The sequence below is a fragment of the Neoarius graeffei genome, chromosome 4 (assembly GCF_027579695.1).
Source record: "Neoarius graeffei isolate fNeoGra1 chromosome 4, fNeoGra1.pri, whole genome shotgun sequence".
Lineage (NCBI taxonomy): Eukaryota > Metazoa > Chordata > Actinopteri > Siluriformes > Ariidae > Neoarius > Neoarius graeffei.
Genome location: NC_083572.1, coordinates 62,143,677 through 62,168,169, shown reverse-complemented (window position 1 = coordinate 62,168,169; position 24,493 = coordinate 62,143,677). Strand labels below are relative to the sequence as shown.

At 45.3% G+C, this 24,493-nt stretch overlaps 1 protein-coding gene across 1 annotated transcript in view; it reads left to right on the top strand.

The window, feature by feature from the left end:
• The first annotated feature begins 18,988 nt into the window (after window positions 1-18,988).
• ppm1j (protein phosphatase, Mg2+/Mn2+ dependent, 1J) overlaps window positions 18,989-24,493 on the top strand; it is a 60,965-nt gene continuing 55,460 nt past the window's right edge. The window contains exon 1 of the mRNA XM_060919460.1: window positions 18,989-19,526. Within this exon, the coding sequence (XP_060775443.1) occupies window positions 19,258-19,526 (269 nt within the window). The 5' untranslated portion in view covers window positions 18,989-19,257. The remainder of the gene's footprint in view (window positions 19,527-24,493) is intronic.

Sequence of the window (24,493 nt, the reverse complement as noted above, 5' to 3'; positions counted from 1 at the left end):
TTTGGTGATTGTGGCCAGAGAGCTCCATTTGTACTTCAGTACACAACAGTTTTTTTCAAAAAATGCCTCTGGCTTATCAGGATATCGTTTTGTATACATCAGACACTCACTTTTGTAATGAGGTCACATTTGAGGTTCCCTTCTGATTACTCTTCCATGGCGATCATGTTTGATCTTGTGTCAGCTAAACCTTCCTGCATGTTTTAGTGTCATTTGGGGATTATGGTCTTTGCCTTTCTGCCCAGCATTTGGTTAGTTCTTTCTGAGAGTTTTCTGGGTCTTAAAGATCTTGCCTTGACGTCCCCAGTTCCCCTTAACTTCTGTTTCTTAATGACGTTTCAGACAGTGGAAATTGAGGACTGGAAGTGTTTTGATAAAATCTTTTTATAGCCTTCTTCTGCTTTGTAGGCATCAATTAGCTTCATTTTCAGATCCTCAGTCAGTCAGCTGAGTGCTAACACAAGTGCTAACACATTTGGCACATCATGGTGCCAAATGAAAGGCCATATATGCTCATAATAGTAAACATTTGTCTATCAGCAACCATTTTTGAGTTATAATGGAAAATATGCTATTTTGACCGAAAAGTTGACCTTTCCAGTGACCTTGACCTCCACCTAGACCCAATTACCCCCAAAATTTAATCACGTAATCTACGGACCATTGCCCACCTACCCTGAAAATTTGAAGTCAATCGGTGCAACCGTCTAGATGCTAGATTGTTAACAGACAGACAAACAAACGAACAAACCGCACTGATTACAATACCTCGCCCCGCTTACTCCATTGTGGGCAAGGTAAAAAGTTGGGCCACTGCGTAAAACATAAATAAAAACAGAAATTGAAGATTTGCAAATCATGGAAACCGTATATTTAATTGAAAATAGTACAAAAACAACATATCAAATGTTGAAACTGAGAAATGTTATTGTTTTTTCAAAAACATATATGCTCATTTTGAATTTGATGTCAACATACGAATTTTAGCACAAAGGAGTGAGCCATCATTGCTTGGAAACACTGAGCCTTTGGTGCTCCTTTTATACCCAATCATGTTACCAATTAACCTGCTTATTGTGGAATCTTCCAAAATGGTGTTACTTGAATATCCTATAAACTTTTCAGTCTTAGTTTGCATCTGTCCCAACTTTTTTTGAGTGTGTTGCAGGCATCAGATTCTAACCGTTTATATTCAGAGAATACAATTAAGTTGGGCAGTAACACTGTTGAAAATCTTTTCTTTGTACTTTTGTCAGTTAAATAAAGCTCAGGTGAATTAAAAAATCAAAGATTTTTGTTTTTAATTGCATTTTGGAAAATCTCCCAACTTTTCTGGAAATGGGGTGAGTACACTCCAGTTTGAAAGGGCACATTTCAGGTATAAAAATATTTAGAAAGAGGAAATGGCACCTTTCATTTCAGAAGTGAGTAATAAAACAAATGAACATGACATTTGTGTCTTTCTTTTCCTCTGAGTTGATGAGACAAAAAAAAAGAGTTGGCAAAATAAATTATGTCTATATTTATACAGGGATAGAGATTGGTTATAGCCCATTCTGATTAGGCAAATTATCTGCATTTAGTTCATGGCTAGAAGTGTCTGTGATGGGGTTTTTCAAGAGCATCTGGATCACCACCTTTAAACATAAGGACTTGCCTTTATGCCTGAAAAAATATCAAGGATAGAGAATGTAGGCTCGTCTCGTCTCGTCTTCTTCCGCTTATCCGGGACCGGGTCGCGGAGGCAGCAGTCTAAGCATGGAAGCCCAAACTTCCCTTTCCCCAGACACCTCAGCCAGCTCCTCGGGAAGAACACCGAGGCGTTCCCAGGCCAGCCGAGAGACATAATCCCTCCAGCGTGTCCTGGGTCTTCCCCGGGGCCTCCTCCCGGGGGGACATGCCTGGAACACCTCCCCAGGGAGGCGTCCAGGAGGCATCCGAAAAAGATGCCCGAGCCACCTCAGCTGGTTCCTCTCGATGTGGAGGAGCAGCGGCTCTACTCCGAGCTCCTCCCGAGTGACTGTGCTTCTCACCCTATCTCTAAGGGAGCGCCCAGCCACCCTGCGAAGGAAACTCATTTCAGCCGCTTGTATCCGCGATCTTGTTCTTTCTGTCATTACCCAAAGCTCATGACCATAGGTGAGAGTCGGAACGTAGATCGACCGGTAAATTGAGAGCTTCGCCTTTTGGCTCAGCTCCTTCTTCACCACGACGGACCGGTAAAGCGACCGCATCACTGCGGAGGCTGCACCGATCCGCCTGTCGATCTCACGCTCCATCCTTCCCTCACTCGTGAACAAGATCCCGAGATACTTAAACTCCTCCACTTGAGGCAGGACTTCTCCACCAACCTGGAGAGGGCAAGCCACCCTTTTCCGGTCGAGAACCATGGCCTCGGACTTGGAGGTGCTGATTCTCATCCCAGCTGCTTCACACTCGACTGCAAACCTCCCCAGTGCATGCTGAAGGTCCTGGTTTGAAGAAGCCAACAGGACAACATCATCCGCAAAAAGCAGAGATGAAATCCTGTGGTTCCCAAACAGGATTCCTTCCGGCCCCTGGCTGCGCCTAGAAATTCTGTCCATAAAAATTATGAACAGAACCGGTGACAAAGGGCAGCCCTGCCGGAGTCCAACATGCACTGGGAACAGGTCTGACTTACTGCCGGCAATGCGAACCAGACTCCTGCTCCGTTCGTACAGGGACCGGACAGCCCTTAGCAAAGAGCCCCGAACCCCATACTCCTGAAGCACCCCCCACAGAATAGCACGGGGGACACAGTCGAATGCCTTCTCCAGATCCACAAAGCACATGTGGACTGGTTGGGCAAACTCCCATGAACCCTCGAGCACCCTATGAAGGGTATAGAGCTGGTCCAGTGTTCTGCGACCAGGTCGAAAACCGCATTGTTCCTCCTGGATCCGAGGTTCGACTATTGGTCGAATTCTCCTCTCCAGTACCCTGGAGTAAACTTTCCCTGGGAGGCTGAGAAGTGTGATTCCCCTATAATTGGAGCACACTCTCCGGTCCCCTTTCTTAAAAAGAGGGACCACCACCCCAGTCTGCCACTCCAGAGGCACTGTCCCCAACCGCCACGCGATGTTGCAGAGGCGTGTCAGCCAAGACAGCCCCACAACATCCAGAGACTTGAGATACTCAGGGCGGATCTCATCCACCCCCGGTGCCTTGCCACCGAGGAGCTTGCAAACCACCTCAGTGACTTCGGCTTGGGTAATGGACGAGTCCACCTCTGAGTCATCAGCCTCAGTCTCCTCAGTGGAAGACATGACGGTGGGATTGAGGAGATCCTCAAAGTATTCCTTCCATCGCCCGACAATGTCCCCAGTCGAGGTCAACAGCTCCCCACCCGCACTGTAAACAGTGTTGGCAGAGTACTGCTTCCCCCTCCTGAGGCGCCGGACGGTTTGCCAGAATTTCTTCGAGGCCGACCGATAGTCCTTCTCCATGGCCTCCCCGAACTCCTCCCAGTTCCGAGTTTTTGCCTCCGCAACTGCCCGAGCTGCAGCACGCCTGGCCTGCCGATACCCGTCGGCTGCCTCAGGAGTCCCGGAGGTCAACATGGCCCGATAGGACTCCTTCTTCAGCTTGACGGCATCCCTTACTTCCGGTGTCCACCACCGGGTTCGGGGATTGCCGCCACGACAGGCACCGGAGACCTTGCGGCCACAGCTCCGAACAGCTGCGTCCACAATGGAGGTAGAGAACATGGTCCACTCAGACTCAATGTCCCCCGCCTCCCTCGGAAGCTGGGAAAAGCTCTCCCGGAGGTGGGAGTTAAAGACCTCCCCAACAGAGTGCTCGGCCAGACGTTCCCAGCAGACCCTCACCATACGTTTAGGCCTGCCAGGTCTGTCCAACTTCCTCCTCCGCCAGCGGATCCAACTCACCACCAGGTGGTGATCAGTTGACAGCTCAGCCCCTCTCTTCACCCGAGTGTCCAAGACATAGGGCCGGAGATCAGATGAAACGACTACAAAGTCGATCATCGACCTCCGACCTAAGGTGTCCTGGTGCCACGTGCACTTATGGACACCCCTATGCTCGAACATGGTGTTCGTTATGGACAAACCGTGACTAGCACAGAAGTCCAATAACAAAACACCACTCGGGTTCAGATCGGGGAGGCCGTTCCTCCCAACCACGCCCCTCCAGGTGACACTGTCGTCGCCCACGTGAGCATTGAAGTCCCCCAGTAGCACAATGGAGTCCCCAGTCTGAGCACCCCTCAGTACCTCTCCCAGGGACTCCAAGAAGGCCGGATACTCTATACTGCTATTTGGCCCGTAGGCACAAACAACAGCAAGAGCCCTCTCCCCAATCCGAAGGCGCAGAGAGGCGACCCTCTCGTTCACTGGGGTAAACTCCAACACATGGCGGCTGAGCTGGGGAGCTATAAGCAAGCCCACACCAGCCCGCCGCCGCTCACCACGGGCGACTCCAGAGAAGTGGAAAGTCCAGCCCCTCTCGAGGAGCTGGGTTCCAGAGCCCAAGCTATGCGTGGAGGTGAGCCCGACTATCTCTAGCCGGTACCTCTCAACCTCCCGCACAAGCTCAGGCTCCTTCCCCCCCAGCGAAGTGACATTCCATGTCCCAACAGCCAGCCGCTGTGTCCGGGGATCAGGTCGTCGAGGCCCCTGCCTTCGACTGCCACCCAATCCACATTGCACCAAACCCCAACTGCTACCTCTGTGGGTGGTGAACCCACAGGAGGTCGGGCCCACGTCACCTCTTCGGGCTGAGCCCGGCCGGGCCCCATGGGCAAAGGCCCGGCCACCAAGCGCTCGCATACGAGCCCCAACCCCGGGCCTGGCTCCAGGGTGGGGCCCCGGCTGCGTCCTACCGGGCGACGTCACGGTCCTGGATTTTTTCTCCATAGGGGGTTTTTGGTGAACTGCTCTTGGTCTGGCCTGTCACCTAGGACCTGTCTGCCTTGGGAAACCCTACCAGGGGCATAATGCCCCCGACAACATAGCTCCTAGGATCATTCAAGCACACAAACCCCTCCACCACAATAAGGTGGCAGTTCTAGGAGGGGAGGATGTAGGCTGACAAAGGAAATAGTAAGATGGCAAGAATGTGCCAATATTTAGAATCATGGTGCAGCCCATTATTTTGATAGCAAAACAACAGATATTATGTGTATTTTCTACACAGTAAAAAATTATAGCCCCATGAACTTATGAATTTTCTCTTTAACTGCATGAGTCTTCTCTTTAACTGCAATTGTCAACGCAAGTTCAGGATACTGAACTGAAGTTTAGTTTTCAAAAATTAAAGGTGCTGACTGTAAAGTCATCTGAAATTTTCCTTTTTTTTTAATTGTGTATGGCATTTTCCTATGTCTCGCAAGAACAATATCATGTGGATGAGATGCAATCATTTTGATGTGCTGAGGGTCACTTTTCTTCATTTTGGGACCATGTTCCTACCTCTTGAAGTAAACTGTATGGTCCTACGGAAATAGACAAACGCGAGGAGCTTTTTTTTATTGCAAGGAGCTTAAACTAATTAGCATAACTATGGAACTGCATCACACCAAGATGGCGACGCACAGAAAACATCATGACGATTATACCAGCAGATCACATTACATCCAAAAGCTGAAACATGCAGGCATCACAGATCCATATAATTTACCCACAAATGTATTTATTTATCCTGCTCACTGCTCTCTCTCTCTCCCTCTCTCTCTCTCCCGCCTTCTTACTCTGTGTGTGTGTGCATGCGCGTGTGCACATACATGTGTGTGTATTCACAGCTTCAGATAGTTTAAATGCAGAGGAGGAATGTTGTTGTGCTTAAGTGTACATGTGACAAAAATAAAGGCTTATTCTTTTTAATTTACCCACAAATGTATTTATTCCCCTTGAAAAGTGTTCAGTAAACCAGCTACTGGATGTGGGACACTACAACATCCTGAACTACTGAGTATTCGAGACTTCTAAATACACCAGAGATGCTAAAAGCATACAAATGTACAGATGCCTACCAATATTTCGAGACAGGCTTTGTGCATGCCTGAATGTTATGGGAAATTCCTGATAAAGAAAAATACTTTTTTTTTTCCGTTTCGGGTTGAGAGTACGTCGTGCGCATTCTAGCTGCCGCTTCTCACCGGAGCTTTTTTGTTTTATTTTATTTCTTTTTCTATTTTTTTTCTGTGTGTTTGTGTAGTTTGATGTTTGTTTGAGTGTTTTCTCCACCGGTGGTGGTGTAGCTCCAGACCTAGTTTTGGGTGTCGGTTCCCTCCAGGCCTTGGTTCGCCGTGGGTGATGCCTGTGCTCCCAGCTGTGGACTGCAGTGAGCTCGTTGCTCATTTTACATCATGGTTGTCCAGTGCTCTGCGCTTTAACACTTGGCGTGATGTTCCAAGCGATGTTGCTTGGTGGTGTCACGGCGGCTGTGCAGGCGGTTTGGGACACACCAGCGCTTTGTGTGGCGGAGCTTCTCTGCTCGCTTTGTGGATCCATGGCGTGATGTTCTGAGCGATGTTGCTGACGGCATCGCGGCGGCAGTGCTGGAGGTGTGGGACTTGTTTTCGTGCACCTTTTGGTGGGACTGTGGCTGCTACACCACGGGAATTACATCCTGACCCCCACTTGGTGGACTTTTTACTTTTTTTTTCTTATTATATATATATATTTTTTTCTTTCTTTGTCTACTATTGTAAAACGTCCTTGGGTTTCTTGAAAGGCGCTATATAAATTTAACTTATTATTATTATTATTATTATTATTATTATTATTATTATTATTATTACTTTATTGTGACAAAGGTAAGCTCAAACATGGACTTCTAATACTAGTAATAAACAAGCCAGGGCCTAGATCTAGCATATTTTATAGTGTTTAGCCTAGTCTACATTATCAGTACATAACAAACATGCTGCTAGTGTCACCAAGCATTAGGTCTAATAAAATATATCACGTCCAAAGCCCACATCCAGATATACTTCTTAATGTTGCGTTCACACTAACCTGATATAAAATGTCCTCCACACACAAGGGAATACTTTGTTGGCATCCAGTCTTCCAGTTTAACTGCAGCTCAATATTTTTTTTGTCTTTCTGGGTTCGCTGGGAAGCAGTAAAAGTTAAGCAAGGCTTATCTCCACGTCTGTTATTACAACCCCGATTCCAAAAAAGTTGGGACAAAGTACAAATTGTAAATAAAAACAGAATGCAATGATGTGGAAGTTTCAAAATTCCATATTTTATTCAGAATAGAACATAGATGACATATCAAATGTTTAAACTGAGAAAATGTATCATTTAAAGAGAAAAATTAGTTGATTTTAAATTTCATGACAACAACACATCTCAAAAAAGTTAGGACAAGGCCATGTTTACCACTGTGAGACATCCCCTTTTCTCTTTACAACAGTCTGTAAACGTCTGGGGACTGAGGAGACAAGTTGCTCAAGTTTAGGGATAGGAATGTTAACCCATTCTTGTCTAATGTAGGATTCTAGTTGCTCAACTGTCTTAGGTCTTTTTTGTCGTATCTTCCGTTTTATGATGCGCCAAATGTTTTCTATGGGTGAAAGATCTGGACTGCAGGCTGGCCAGTTCAGTACCCGGACCCTTCTTCTACGCAGCCATGATGCTGTAATTGATGCAGTATGTGGTTTGGCATTGTCGCGGCGACCTGCCGCAAGGAGTGTCTGAACGCAGGCTCACATGATTGACAGCTGCCTCCGCCACTCCCTGCTACGCTGAATCGCAGTGCTACGCTGCCAGCACACGGCTTGACAGCACGCTGCGCTGAACAGGCAGCCAATCACAATGCTAATTAGCAGGGCAGCGGTCGTTCTAGAACGATAGGCAGAATTGACATTCAGTTTGTAACGAAGCAGCAGCACAGCAGTTGCAAAGAGAATTCGCTACTAACACAAACTTTACAGCACATCGGGGAAAAAAGGACGAAAAAGGCTACCGGTAAGCCTACCGAACTATATGCATATGCTGTACTCGCAGTAATCCGTGGGCATGAGAAATGTTTGTTTCTTATAGCTTGCTGGTAGTTGCTAACGTGTCCTTCGTTTCATTACATTAGTTTAATTTCATCAGTTTCCTTTCTCAGTTTCGTGCAGTAAAATATCTTCAGTTAAAGTGCACAAACTGCCTGTTAAAAGGCTAATGGTTAGAAGTAAATGATTCTTAGTTTAGAACTGGTTTTCTGTTCATTTATGTTTGTTCAGCAACATTTTGCCTGAATGATTAAAAATGGTTAAAATATACTTAACCTACCTTATCCATAAATATTTATATATTGTTGCCTAATTAACTTGGGCTTTGTTGTAGAAAAACAGGCATTTATTCATACATTTATTTTTATGTTTGTATGTTAGTTTTTCACCTTCTACTTCTACTTCTACTGCTACTTCTACTTCTGGTTCCACTTCTGCTTCTACTTCTACCTTTTCTTCTGGAAAAACCCTACTATATACAATTCTACTACAACGTCAACTCTCTGAAAATCAATAAAACACAAGACGAGTGGAATCCTGTGTCCGAGTCCTTCCCTTTCAAGTGTGGGAAACCCATGATGCTTATATACACTTGACAGGCATTGTCATGTTGGAAAATGCAAGGCCTTCCCTGAAAGAGAAGTCGTCTGGATGGGAGCATATGTTGCTCTAGAACCTGGATATACCTTTCAGCATTGATGGTGTCTTTCCAGATGTGTAAGCTGCCCATGCCATACGCACTAATGCAACCTCATACCATCAGAGATGCAGGCTTCTGAACTGAGCGCTGATAACAACTTGGGTCGTCCTTCTCCTCTTTAGTCCGAATGACACGGCGTCCCTGATTTCCATAAAGAACTTCAAATTTTGATTCGTCTGACCACAGAACAGTTTTCCACTTTGCCACAGTCCATTTTAAATGAGCCTTGGCCCAGAGAAGACGTCTGCGCTTCTGGATCATGTTTAGATACGGCTTCTTCTTTGAACTATAGAGTTTAGCTGCCAACGGCGGATGGCACGGTGAATTGTGTTCACAGATAATATTCTCTGGAAATATTCCTGAACTCATTTTGTGATTTCCAATACAGAAGCATGCCTGTATGTGATGCAGTGCCGTCTAAGGGCCCGAAGATCATGGGCACCCCGTATGGTTTTCCGGCCTTGACCCTTACGCACAGAGATTCTTCCAGATTCTCTGAATCTTTTGATGATATTATGCACTGTAGATGATGATATGTTCAACCTCTTTGCAATTTTACACTGTCGAACTCCTTTCTGATATTGCTCCACTATTTGTCGGTGCAGAATTAGGGGGATTGGTGATCCTCTTCCCATCTTTACTTCTGAGAGCCGCTGCCACTCCAAGATGCTCTTTTTATCCCCAGTCATGTTAATGACCTATTGCCAATTGACCTAATGAGTTGCAATTTGGTCCTCCAGCTGTTCCTTTTTTGTACCTTTAACTTTTCCAGCCTCTTATTGCCCCTGTCCCAACTTTTTTGAGATGTGTTGCTGTCATGAAATTTCAAATGAGCAAATATTTGGCATGAAATTTCAAAATGTCTCACTTTCGACATTTGATATGTTGTCTATGTTCTATTGTGAATACAATATCAGTTTTTGAGATTTGTAAATTATTGCATTCCATTTTTATTTAAAATTTGTACTTTGTCCCAACTTTTTTGGAATCGGGGTTGTACATCCAAAAGTACTACAGGTCTCTGGCATTGTTCTTTTAGATGCAAATTCTACAAGTTTATCTGTAGATGTACTGAATTGAGCCTACAATCACTCATGTACACTTGCGCCAGTTATTGTCCAACACAAAGCTTGGCTGGATAAACAAATCTGCAGTTACGATGACGTCATGTGAAAGGCTCCTATAACGCCATACTCGCTACCATGGAGTTGAGCCCATGCATTCTAAGGCAAATGTAGCTAAGCGCTAGCTAGAATGATTTAGCTATCTGTCCAGAAAAATGACATCATCTAACCTTGCTCTATCTTGCAGTTGCACTCACTCGGCAGCTTTCCTTTTCTTTTCCACTGGCTTTTAACCAGCGGGAGAACGAAGGCTGCCATGTTTGCCCATGCCGACTTGTTTTGGTTAAAAGTAGGTCAAACACACCCCACATGATATTGTGGCCACATGATATTGCTGCTCACTTGCTTTGGCAATCCCCGGAATCGTAAAATGCGGGACACATTTTATCTCGCCAAAACAGTGACACATAGGGTAACTGGTGTGTGCAGCAGCAAAACATCTCAAAACTCCAACAGCTACAGGCACAGAACATTTTGCCCAGAATTCAACTTTGCAGTCAGCACCTTTAAACTTAAAGTAATCCATTGTCTTGACTACTTGTGAGTTTTGTCTAGGTTGTCAATGTTTGTTTAACTCATGTCTGTAGGTTATAAGTAGAAAAAGAGAAAGGGGGAGGAAGAGGGCTGATGCCAAGGAAATACAGAGAAGCTGCCAGGATTCAGAAGTGATTCAGTGTGAAGTTCACAGAAGGAAACTGACAAACTTGCCATTATTAGTCAAGATGAGAAATAAATCTAAGTAGAAACCATTTAAAAACACTAATGCTCTTAACATAAAATGGCAATTGCTTTGAATATAGTTGAAGTCATGTTACCTTGAAAGTGTGTGTTGAAATAGTGGGTATGTTTATTTGATAAGATAAAGTGAGTTTTCTTGAGTGGACAATTTAACATAGTAAGTTGTTTTAACTCAACATATCAAGTTGAAACAACAAATGATGATTAGAAAGAAAGAGTGATTCTGGATTTAGCCATGAGCCACCAAGGGCAGCAGAAGAAAGTATTTCAGAACATGTGGTTACAATCACAGAATGTTTGTCTTTTTAATGCCATATATCTTTTGCTCTGTTGAGCTTGTTTGCTGTCGGTCAAACCAACCTATAAATCTTTTAGGTATGGTAACAGGTCAATTTAGGCCTAAGCAAATTTTCTCCAGGATAATGGACAACAGGAACTGAGGCTAGAAGCCATCACTATATATGGAGCAACATTAATGGATGGATAATCAGGGAAGTAGTAGGAAGCATAATTTTGATAGCACAGCGGAAACATACAGTCAGTCACAAAAAAATCACATTGTGTTTTAGGATGTCACTGGTATAGATGCAAGATATGTGCTTTATCTTCTTCACAGGATCTGATTGTTACAGTTCTTTATGGATATGTCACCATTTGGTCAAGAAAGCAGAAATGATCTATTCTACATTAGAAGTGTTTTAGATATTTTGGTGCCTAATTGTTATTATTACTACTATTATTATTATCCATCCATCCATTATCTGTAGCCGCTTATCCTGTTCTACAGCGTCACAGGCAAGCTGGAGCGTATCCCAGCTGACTATGGGTGAGAGGCGGGGTACACCCTGGACAAGTCGCCAGGTTATCGCAGGGCTGACACAGAGACAAACAACCATTCACACTCACATTCACACCTACGGTCAATTTAGAGCCACCACTTAACCTAACCTGCATGTCTTTGGACTGTAGGGGAAACCGGAGCACCCGGAGGGGACCCATGCGGACACGGGGAGAACATGCAAACTCCACACAGAAAGGCCCTCACCAGCCGGGCTCAAACCCAGGACCTTCTTGCTGTGAGGCAACAGTGCTAACCACTACACCACCGTGCCACCTATTATTATTATCTAGGTGAATTGGGCAACTCCATATATGCTATACAGTAAAGATTGTTAGGGTTTTGCTGGGATTCAAACCCGGGTCGCTGGTGTGATAATCCAGTAAACCCCCACTAGGCCACCAGGGGATGACTCAAGTGCAGAGGCGTGAGGCGAAAGTAGAGTATCAAAAAACAGTTTATTTACACTATATACAATCCAATGGAAAAAACAAAAAGAAAATCCAAAAGCTCAGAAGATAAACCAAAATAAAAATATCCAAAGGTTAAATGTCCAAAAACAAAAGGAAACGCAAAATGCTGAACGCTCAGAAGATCAAAAAGGTACAAAGTCCAAAGAAAGCAAAAAATATCAAAAACACAAGGGCACAGGCAAGATACGTGAGACAGAGGAAACTAGCACAAGACAGCATAGCATAAAGACTCCGTGACAAGGGAACAAACAGAGGGGTATTTATACACAAAACAATTAAGGAACAGGGCGGGGCAGGAAACAGGCAATCAAGACAAACACAAAACACAGTGGCGGCCTCTAGAGGCCAAAACAAACATGACAAGATAAACATAACAGCGGCCTCTAGAGGCCAAAACAGTCCCAGTCCTAACAGGGACACCCCCCCCCCCCGGAGCATCTCCTGACGTTCCCAGGGCGATCCGGATGGGCCAAATGGAAGTCCCGACAAAGTCCTTTATCTAAAATGTCCCGGGCGGGGACCCAACAGCGTTCCTCAGGGCCATAGCCCTCCCAGTCTACCAGATATTGAAGCCCGCCGCGGACCCGGCGGGAGTCAAGCAGGCGATGCACAGTGAACACAGTCTGACCCTGGAAGATGCGGGGGGTGGGGGATTCCTAGGGGCAGGGGCATACGTGGACGTCAGTATGGGCCGCAACAGGGAAACATGAAATGTGGGGTTGATCCTCAGAGTCCGGGGCAACTGGAGCCGGTAGGCGACAGGGTTCACCCTGCGCACCACCTTGAACAGGCCAATGTAGCAAGGAGCAAGCTTGCGGTTCTCCACCCGCAGCGGAAGGTCCTTGGTGGACAGCCAAACCTGCTGCCCAGGGCGGAAAACGTGGGCAGGCCTTCTATGGCAGTTGGCCTGAATCTGGTTGGTTCTGGAGGTCTGGATGAGGGTCCTCCTGACCTTGCTCCAGGTCTTGCGACACCGTCTCACATATTGGTTGACCGAGGGCACCCCCGCGTCCTTCTCCTGGTCCGGGAACAGAGGTGGCTGGAACCCGAATTGGCACTGGAACGGCGACAGCTTGGTAGCCGATGACTGCAGGGTGTTGTGGGCGTACTCTGCCCATGGCAGCCAGGTGCTCCACGAAGTCGGGTTATCCATAGCCAGGCCTCGCAGGGTGGTTTCCAGGTCCTGGTTGAGCCTCTCTGTCTGGCCATTGGACTGTGGGTGGAACCCAGAGGAGAGGCTGGCAGTGGCTCCGATGAGCTTGCAAAACCCGTGCCACACTCGGGAGGAGAACTGGGGCCCCTGGTCTGAGACAATATCCTGAGGGAGACCAAAGACTCGGAAGACGTGATTAAACACTAGTTTAGCAGTTTCAAGGGCAGAAGGGAGCTTGCACAGTGGTATAAAGCGGCAGGCCTTGGAGAATCTGTCCACTATGACCAAAATGACAGTGTTACCTTGTGACTCCGGGAGACCCGTGATAAAGTCGACTGCCACGTGGGACCAGGGACGCTGGGGAATGGTCAGAGGATGCAGGAGGCCCTGGGGATGCTGTCGTGGGTTCTTGCTTCTGGTGCACACCTCGCAGGAAAGGACGAATGACCTCACTTCCTTCTCCATGCTTGGCCACCAGAAGCGTCTTCTCAGGAAGTCCAGGGTCCTTTGAGCTCCCGGGTGGGCGGTGAGAGGGGACGAGTGACCCCACTGGAGAACCTTGGCCCGGGCTTGATGTGGGACGTACAAGAGGCCCGGTGGCCCCGTCCCAGAACCGGGGTCCTGGCGTTGGGCTCATCGGACGGTCTCCTCAATACCCCAGCGGACAGGGGCCACAATCCGGGACACAGGGATAATAGAGAGAGACAAGAGATACCCAGTCTTATCTGCAAAGGTCCAGTGTGGTTGCAGGTTTTCATTCCAATCCAGCAATTACCACACCTGATTCCACACTGTAAATACATCTCTGTCTCCAAGCAACTATTAGGTATGGATCCTGTTTGCATGGATTGAAAACCTGCAGCCACACCAGCCCTTTGTTGGTAAGAGTGGAGATACTTGCTGTATAATAAGTTGACAGTTTAATTACCTTGTATCTTGTAGTTACACTTATTGGTTATTTGATCAAATACACCTACTGTACCATATACTGTAGGTTTTCTAAACACTCTCTATGCTATCAGTAGAAAGAGACTAAGTAGGGCCACCACTGACCACTGGAGTGGTGAACCACTCTCAGCACAGCAGTGATACCTAAATTGTAGTAGTATGACCGAGCCTGTGGTGCATTTTATATATATATATATATATATATATATCATCTCATTATCTCTAGCTGCTTTATCCTTCTACAGGGTCGCAGGCAAGCTGGAGCCTATCCCAGCTGACTACGGGCGAAAGGCGGGGTACACCCTGGACAAGTCGCCAGGTCATCACAGGGCTGACACATAGACACAGACAACCATTCACACTCACACCTACAGTCAATTTAGAGTCACCAGTTAACCTAACCTGCATGTCTTTGGACTGTGGGGGAAACCGGAGCACCCGGAGGAAACTCACACGGACAACATGCAAACTCCACACAGAAAGGCCCTCGCCGGCCCCGGGGCTCGAACCCAGGACCTTCTTGCTGTGAGGCGACAGCGCTAACCACTACACCACCGTGCCGCCCATATATATATATATATATATACTGTATATATAATGTGTTCCAGTGTAGTGGGAGTTTTAAAATGCTGTGTAGGACCTATATGTTTATATGTTTAACTGAGCTGGCAGTTTATTAGGTAGCAATGGAGTAACTAATACAGTCATACAGAATAATACAATGTATTATTCTATTCTATTCTATTATATTTAAATAATATTGTCTGGCGTTGAGTGGTATATCAGATATATTCCATTCAGCAAGCATGATATTGAACGAGTCTAAGACAAGTTCAATATCATGCTAGCTGAATGGGATATATCTGATATACCATGAAAAAAATCTGGCCATTATTATTATTACCTCCGCCAAGGAGGTTATGTTTTCAGTAGCGTTGGTTTGTTTGTTTGTTTGTTTGTCTGTTAGCAACATTACGGGTAAAGTTATGAACGGATTGCTCTGAAATTTTTTCCAGAGGTGTGCCTGGGCACAAGTAACAATCCATTAAATTTTGGCGGTCATCCGGATCACCTTCTGGATCCAGGAATTTTTTAAAGGATTCTTGCGCGTACAGCGCGCGTACGGCTTAACCAGATCTTGTGCTATAACATGCGCAGCTGGTAATCAAAGTGTTTTAGCAGACAGACGTTAGTTGCAAAGTCTGCCAAATAAAAAGGCATAATATAAAGAAACATGTTAATGTTTCATGATAGGCTATTTAAAATTTACTTTGATCAGAATTCGTAAATCGAGTGGAAGTTGGGGCAAAGATTCTAGATTACTGTCTGGTTGGAGCGAGCAGAGTAACTAGGCTACCAATGCATGGCATGCACACTGAGAACACACACACTTACTGTAGAACACACGCACTTACTGTTCAGCTAAAAAAAAATGTTATTAAAACAATTGTGTTGTTGAAATGATGTGTTTGCAATTTATTTATAATCAAAAACTGATACAGGTGATATGTATACATTGATGTATGCTTATGTAATGTTGTAACCTATTGGTATATAACTTTTGAATATGACGAATAAATTAATATACCGTAATTTTTTTTCATTTTTCTATGACTTTTTATCTCACACGTATGACACAATATCTCGTATGTGAGAATTAGTATCTCATTTTAGGTGTAAGTCTCAATATGTGGTGAAATGAGCTGCTTGGCGGAGGTCTGCACTCTCTGAGTGCTTTTCTAGTTATTATTATTGTTATACATACATACATACATACATACATACATACATACATACATACATACATACCGTACATACATACATACATACACACTCTCTTTTCCAGTTTTTCTATGTCTGTTGGTATGTTTTTCTCTTGTAAATATGCATGAAGAATATCTAACGAAGTTTTGGTAGCCTTTCGGGTGTTCAACGTGTCTTTTTTTTTCCCGGCGAACAAAGAATTGCTTCTACACATGTGCAGCGGAAAACTTTCTCATTGGATATTCGCTTCAACTCCAACATGTGATGTCATGTTGTCTTGACAACCATGCAATATCCTAAACCACTTATTTTCCATTGGATAGAGTGACATAATACACGTACTGTAGGATAAGCGATATGCTAACAGTATTGCATGCTATCAAACCAAATGAATGAAACCTGTGACAAGGGAATAGAATACATGTTTTTATTCCATCGAAAAAGTGTCCTGTATCTGTAATATTATATTATCCATCCATTATCCATAACCACTTATCCTGTGCAGGATTGCGGGCAAGCACCTCACAGTAAAAAGATTCCGGGTTTGAACCCCATGGCTAACGGGGGCCTTTCTGTGTGGAGTTTGCATGTTCTCCCTGTGTCTACGTGGGTTTCCTCCGAGTGCTCCGGTTTCCCCCACAGTTCAAAGACATGCAGGTTAGGTAAAATACCCAGCTACTGGGGCTGTACAAGACAGTGCATACTTAGTGCTGGTCCCAAGCCCAGATAGACTGGGGAAAGTTGCGTCAGGAAGGGCATCCGGTCTAAAACCTATGCCAAATCAAATATGCGGAACAGATCCACTGTGGCGACCAACTAACAGAAGCAGCCAAAAGACGAGGATTATTATTTTTTAATTATTATTGAGCTAGAGTCGGCGGCACAGTGGTGTAGAGGTTAGCACTGTTGCCTCACAGCAAGAAGGTTCTGGGTTCGAGCCCACCGGCCGACAAGGGCCTTTCTGTGTGGAGTTCGCATGCTCTCCCTGTGTCTGTGTGGGTTGCCTCCGGGTGCTCCGGTTTCCCCCAAACTTAGGCTACATGGTGGCTCTAAATTGACTGTAAGTGTGAATGGTTGTTTGTCTCTATGTGTCAGCCCTGCAATGACCTGGTGACTTGTCCAGGGTGTACCCTGCTTCTCACCCATAGTCAGCTGGGATAGTCCCCAGCTTGCCTGTGACCCTGCACAGGATAAGTGGTTACAGATAATGGATGGATGGATGAGCTAGAGTCAATTCAGGGTACACCTAATCTACAATAAATAATGGACAATCTACTCCAGTGTTAACACAGTCACACCTATGGAAAATTTAGAGTAGGCATTTGACCAAATCTGCATGACTCTGGGCCGTGGGAAGAAACCAGAGTACGTGGAGGAAACCCATGCAGACATAAGGAGAACATGCAAACTCCACACGGAAAGGCCCCTGTTGGCTGTTGGGTTTGAACCCTGAACCTTTTTTTTGTTTGTTTTGCGCTGTGAGGCAACAGTGCTAACCAATACACCACCATGCCGCCCCAAGTTACCTAACCCCTGACTGCTCCCTGGGCGCTGTAGTATGGCTGCCCGCTGCTCTGGGTGTGTGCATGTGTTCACTGCTTCAGATGGGTTAACACATTCAGTCACATATCCAGTGTGAACACATTCGCACCTATGGAAAATTTAGAGTAGGCAGTTGACTGAATCCATATGTTTCTGGACTGTGGGATGAAACCAGAGTACTTGGAGGAAACCCATGCAGACATGAGGAGAACATGCAGACTCTACACAGAAAGGCCCCCGTTGGCTGTTCGGTTCGAATCCCGAAACTTTTTTTTTTTTTGTGAGCTGACAGTGTTAACCACTACACCACCATGCCACCCCAAGGTACCTAACCCCTGACTGCTCCCTGGGCGCTGTAGTATGGCTGCCCACTGCTCTGGGTGTGTGTGTGTTCACTGCTTCAGATGGGTTAACACATTCAGTCGCATGTCCATTGTTAACAAATTCGCAGTCACATTCACATCTATGGAAAATTTAGAGTAGGCACTTGACCGAATCCGCATGTTTTTGGACTGTGGAAAGAAACCGGAGTACCCGGAGGAAACCCATGCAGACATGAGGAGAACATGCAAACTCCACATACCGGTAAAAATTGGCTCGAACGCTGAACCTTTTTTTGTTTTGTTTATTTTGTTGCTGTGAGGCGACAGTGTTAACCACTACACCACCATGCCGCCCCAAGGTACCTAACCCCTGACTGCTCCCCGGGCGCTGTAGTATGGTTGCCCACTGCTCTGGGTGTGTGTGTGTGTGTTCACTGCTTCAGATGGGTTAACACATTCAGTCGCATGTCCAGTGTTAACAAATTCGCAGTCACATTCACACCTATGGAAAATTTAGAGTAGGCAGTTGACTGAATCCGCATGTTTTTGGACTGTGGGAAGAAACCAGAGTACTTGGAGGAAACCCATGCAGACATGAGGAGAACATGCAAACTCCACATAGAAAGGCCCCCGTTGGCTGTTGGGTTTGAACCCTGAACCTTTTTTTTTTTTTTTTTTTGCTGTGAGGTGACAGTGTTAACCACTACACCACCATGCCGCCCCAAGGTACCTAACCCCTGACTGCTCCCTGGGCGCTGTAGTATGGCTGCCCACTGCTCTGGGTGGGTGTGTGCATGTGTGTTCACTGCTTCAGATGGGTTAACACATTCAGTCACATGTCCAGTGTGAACACATTCGCACCTATGGAAAATTTAGAGTAGGCAGTTGACCGAATCCATATTTTTCTGGACTGTGGGACGAAACTGGAGTACCTGGAGGAAACCCATGCAGACATGAGGAGAAGATGCAAACTCTACACAGAAAGGCCCCTGTTGGCTGTTCGGTTCGAACCCCTAAACTTTTTTTTTTTTGTGAGCTGACAGTGTAACCACTGGACCACCATGCCGCCCCAAGGTACCTAACCCCTGACTGCTCCCTGGGCGCTGTAGTATGGCTGCCCACTGCTCTGGGTGGGTGTGTGCATGTGTGTTCACTGCTTCAGATGGGTTAACACATTCAGTCACATGTCCAGTGTTAACAAATTCGCAGTCACATTCACACCTATGGAAAATTTAGAGTAGGCAGTTGACCGAATCCGCATGTTTTTGGACTGTGGGAGGAAACCCATGCAGACATGAGGAGAACATGCAAACTCAACATAGAAAAGTCCTAGGTTCGAACCCAGAACCTTGTTGCTTTGAGGCTATTATTATTCCTGTTGTGCGATTGTTCACGTCGCAGCGTCACTGCCTCATACTCCAGGTCCCCCTCCCTTGATTTTGCACACGCCGTAACACATGCAGAACTTCTGTGCATCTCGGACGACTCATACTCGATCAGGCAAGGATTTTTTTTTTCCGCTATGAGGAGATCGTGGTATGTTAGAACGTCACACGAGCTCAGGAGAGCTGGCTTCCTGCACCGCGCCTCGCCCGCTGCGCCGCTTTTAGCTTTTCTGGCGCATTGAGTTCCGCTCGGCGCGCTCTTCTTCACACCGCACCGCAATGATTAGCAAAGTGAAGAATGCCATGTCCTCGCTGGTGGGTGGCATTGTTCCGCACGGACACCACCACCACCACCATCATCATCACCCGCAACAACAGCAGCAGCAGCAGAGCGGAGCGGACTCTTTACCCCCGCGCTTCCCGTACGCGCGGCCCGACTTTCTGGAGCTGAGCTCGGAGGTGGTGCAGTACGCGGCCGAGCACGCATCCCGGCCCGTCATTACAGTCCGGAGAGACGCCAAGCTGCCCTGGCGCACAGGATACGCAGAGTGAGTCGCAGCTCATTTATGGTTCTTGCGCATGCACCTTCCATTATGGGTCACTCATTCAGTGTGAGGTGATTGAATGTGCTTGAGATGTTCAGTAATGCTGCCAGATCCTCATCATACACTCTGTACATCCAAGGACAAACCTGAGCTCAGTGCGCTCTAACACCACTGGCAGCATTGGATATAATGCTAAAAAAAAAAAGAGTTTTATTTAAATAGCTCGGAACCCATATAACCACCATAGGTGTTCTTTCAACGTTATTTATTTATTTATTTTTTTTTTTTTTTTTTTTATACTGAACGTCATAGCGACTCTCTCTCTCTCTCTCTCTCTAAGCCCCGTGTGCCAGTGTGTCATGATGACGTAAGCTGCACTCGACAGCAGGCTTGGCTGCGTGGTGATTTGAGACATTCAGCAGCCTAAACGAAACTGCGGCATATTCAGGCTTTTTACACGTCCTGTCAGTCACATGAACACTGTGCCCGATGTGACAGTCAGCGATCTCGCACCACATCCTCTCAAACCGTGAAAACACGCAAGTGTGAGACAGAATCAAGTCACGTGATCAGGGTGCCATACTGAAAAGCTGTTTATTCCGATTCAGACAGCCAGAGTAAAGCAAGCTGGGGTGTGGTGGTGGTGGTGGTGGTGTTCCCTTCTTTTTATTGATGGTGAATGAATGAATCTTCCACCTGTTACAGGATCATTCTGTTTCACTTAGGATTACATATTTTGCACACTGTTACAGCAGGAGCCCTGCTGAAAGGGTTCAAAAAAAAAAAGAACAGACGCAGATGTCGTGTGTGAGAAGATATGTTAAGATTAGCATGCCTTGATCATGAGATTAACGCTACCGTGGGTGGTGTAGTGGTTAGCACTGTCGCCTCACAGCAAGAAGGTTCTGGGTTCAAGCAGTAGCCGACAGGGGGCCTTTCTTTCTTTTTTTTAATGATTTGTTTTATTAGGACATAGTTTCAGTGTGCATATCAAAAAACAGGAATGGGCATGTCCTATTTTTTTCATAAACCATCAGACAACAAGCAAAAACTGACAATTATACAGAAAAAAGAAAAGAAACCCTACCCACCCTCACCACCCACATTGGTCTATTTCCATACTAAAGCAAAGAGCATGGGGCAGCACGGTGGTGTAGTGGTTAGCACTGTCACCTCACAGCAAGAAGGTCCGGGTTCGAGCCCCGTGGCCGGCGAGGGCCTTTCTGTGCGGAGTTTGCATGTTCTCCCTGTGTCCGCGTGGGTTTCCTCCGGGTGCTCCGGTTTCCCCCACAGTCCAAAGACATGCAGGTTAGGTTAACTGGTGGCTCTAAATTGACCGTAGGTGTGAATGTGAGTGTGAACGGTTGTCTGTGTCTATGTGTCAGCCCTGTGATGACCTGGCGACTTGTCCAGGGTGTACCCCGCCTTTCGCCCGTAGTCAGCTGGGATGGGCTCCAGCTTGCCTGCGACCCTGTAGAACAGGATAAAGCGGCTAGAGATAATGAGATGAGATGAGCAAAGAGCATGAAGAGTGTTACTGTCTTAAGTTTGTTCTGGTCTAATGTTTTCTATTTGAAATTAAGTACCACTGAAAAAAGTAACCTATAGAATTTACCCAATAAATCTGAGGTAACAATTTGCATTGACTTGTTTGGGGTAGATTTAATTCCATATATTGAGTATAAAATAACTGAAATAAAAAGCTATGAAATACTTAAATAAATTGGGTAAAATTTACCTCACATTTATGTATCTATTCAACAGCTACTTTCTCATTGAAATTGGGTAAAATTATCTCTTGTTTGCTAGTCGGTAATACCTGATAATTACTAATCAAAGGTAATTAATATCACTTAGTAACCATTACTTATTCGGAGAAGGTAATATGCACCACCCCCCCCCACCCCCCAAAAAAAAAGACTTTCAGATGGTTCATCATCTCAATGTTTTTAATCCATAAAATCTCTCATCTCATCTCATCTCATTATCTGTAGCCGCTTTATCCTGTTCTACAGGGTCACAGGCAAGCTGGAGCCTATCCCAGCTGACTATGGGCGAAAGGCGGGGTACACCCTGGACAAGTCGCCAGGTCATCACAGGGCTGACACATAGACACAGACAACCATTCACACTCACATTCACACCTACGGTCAATTTAGAGTCACCAGTTAACCTGCTGCATGTCTTTGGACTGTGGGGGAAACCGGAGCACCCGGAGGAAACCCACGCGGACACGGGGAGAACATTCAAACTCCGCACAGAAAGGCCCTCGCCGGCTACGGGGCTCGAACCCGGACCTTCTTGCTGTGAGGCGACAACACTAACCACTACACCACCGTGCCGCCCATCCATAAAATCATTTAAAAAAAACACAGAATAAAGTGCAGTACAACAGCTTCACACAACATTTCAAGTAATGAACCTGTTTTATAACTCACTAACTAACAGCTTCAAGTGTTGTTTCTGGACTGACCAAATCTGCAGTCCAGGTGCATTTATACAACAAATAACTGAACCGCCTTGTTTATATGCAGCAATGATGCACCAAATGATCAAAAAACACAAAATAAAGTGCAGTACAACATCTTCACACAACATTTCAAGTAATGAACCTGTTTTATAACTCACTAAACTAACAGCCGGAGAGAGGAAGATGGCAGTCCGAGAGTTCCCTGTCCCGCTCACTCAAACGCGCGGTCTGACGCATGCGCAATTTGGAGCACAGGACTCACGGCTTTGGGGTATATTTTACCGTATTTTACCATGTAACGGTTGTTGCTGTTAATGAATAGGTAGCATATGTATAATTTACCCATTACTTTATAATTCCTTGGCTGACTGCAATAATCGAGTAAATTTTATCTGGTTTGCATAGATTATATTTACCACTCTCCAAAATCACTTCTTACAGTGTAAGAGAGGAAAGGCTGCCATGTAATGTAAAACTTCTCAGTTGATCCTCTTAGAGAAAATTTTATCTTTTCCAATTTCAGGAATGACATCACATCAGTTATCCAAGCGTGTTGTCCTGGGGCAATTGGTGACTTCCAGTGTAGGAGGATACATCTACGGGCAATTAGACAGGCAAATGATAGCACGTTCAACTTTTGTATGCTGAATTTAGGATAATTCAAAGGGACTCCAAAAATAGCAATAAGTGGACAAGGTTCTATTTCAATCTCTAAAACTTCAGACATGACTTTGAAAAAGTTCTTCCAAAAACCTATCAACTTTGAGCAGGACCAAAAGGTGTGGGCAAGATGTGATGGAACAGAGGCACATCTATTACAGGCTTCACTAGTACCAGGAAAGTATTTTGCCAATTTGGCTTTGCTTAAGTGCATCCTATGTAGCACCTTAAACTGTATTAGGTTGAGACAGGCATAGGATGAAGAGTGATTGACTTGTAGTTTGGCTTTATCCCACCATTCATCATGAAACTGGACTTCCAGCTCAGTCTCCCATTCATGTTTGATTTTGTCAAGAGGTGAAGGGTCAGATTTCAGAATGAAAGTGTATAGCTTGGATGTTAGCCCCATCTGATTAAGTGGTTTATCTAGAATTTGAGATGATGTATCATCGGGCAGATATGGGAATGTAGTGCAATGGTCTTTAACAAAACTGCGAAGCTGAAGATAACGGAAAAAATGGTTTTGGGGGAGGTCATATTGGCATGATAGGGTTTTGAAATCTGCAAATGTGCCATTAAGAAATAATTCTCTGAATGACCTGATACCTTTGTAATTCCAATGTGTAAATGCAGAGTCAAGCTTGGAGGGCAAAAAGTAATGATTATTGCATAATGGTACAAAGACGGCAAGATCTTATAATTTAAAGTGTTTGCGAAACTGTGTCCATATTTTCAAAGTTGACAAAACCACTGGATTAGAAGTATAATTTCTTGCTGGGATAGGTAGAGGGGAGCATGTCAAGGCTACAAGTGAAGTAGTATGACAAGAGAGAGACTCCATTTTACACCAATCTAAATCCTCCTCATATCTCCAGCTGAGTATTTTATGTATATTTGCTGCCCAGTAATAAAAAATAAAATTAGGGAGGCCCAGTCCCCCCTCACATCTCACTGCCTGCAGAGCACTCGTCCTTATTCTTGCCACCCTTCCCGCCCATAAAAATGGAAGAATAATTTTGTCAAGCTGTTGGAAGAATGTTTTGGTCAGGAAGAGTGGAAGACATTGAAAAAGAAACAAAAACCTGGGCAAGATATTCATTTTTATGGTCTGCACTCTGCCTGCCAATGACAGTGGCAGCTTGGTCCATTTTTGTAGATCTGCTTTCACCATGGTTAGTAGCTTAGCAAAGTTAAGTTTATGTACAGTGGTGCTTGAAAGTTTGTGAACCCTTTAGAATTTTCTATATTTCTGCATAAATATGACCTAAAACATCGTCAGATTTTCACACAAGTCCTAAAAGTAGATCAAGAGAACCCAGTTAAACAAATCAGATAACAATATCATACTTGGTCATTTATTTATTGAGGAAAATAATCCAATATTACATATCTGTGAGGGGCAAAAGTATGTGAACCTCTAGGATTAGCAGTTAATTTGAAGGCGAAATTAGTCAGGTGTTTTCAAATCAATGGGATGACAATCAGGTGTGAGTGGGCACCCTGTTTTATTTAAAGAACAGGGATCTATCAAAGTCTGATCTTCACAACACCTTTGTGGAAGTGTATCATGGCACGAACAAAGGAGATTTCTGAGGACCTCAGAAAAAGCATTGTTGATGCTCATCAGGCTGGGAAAGGTTACAAAACCATCTCTAAAGAGTTTGGACTCCACCAATCCACAGCCAGACAGATTGTGTACAAATGGAGGAAATTCAAGACCATTGTTACCCTCCCCAGGAGTGGTCGACCAACAAAGATCACTCCAAGAGCAAGGCGTGTAATAGTCAGTGAGGTCACAAAGGACCCCAGGGTAACTTCTAAGCAACTGAAGGCCTCTCTC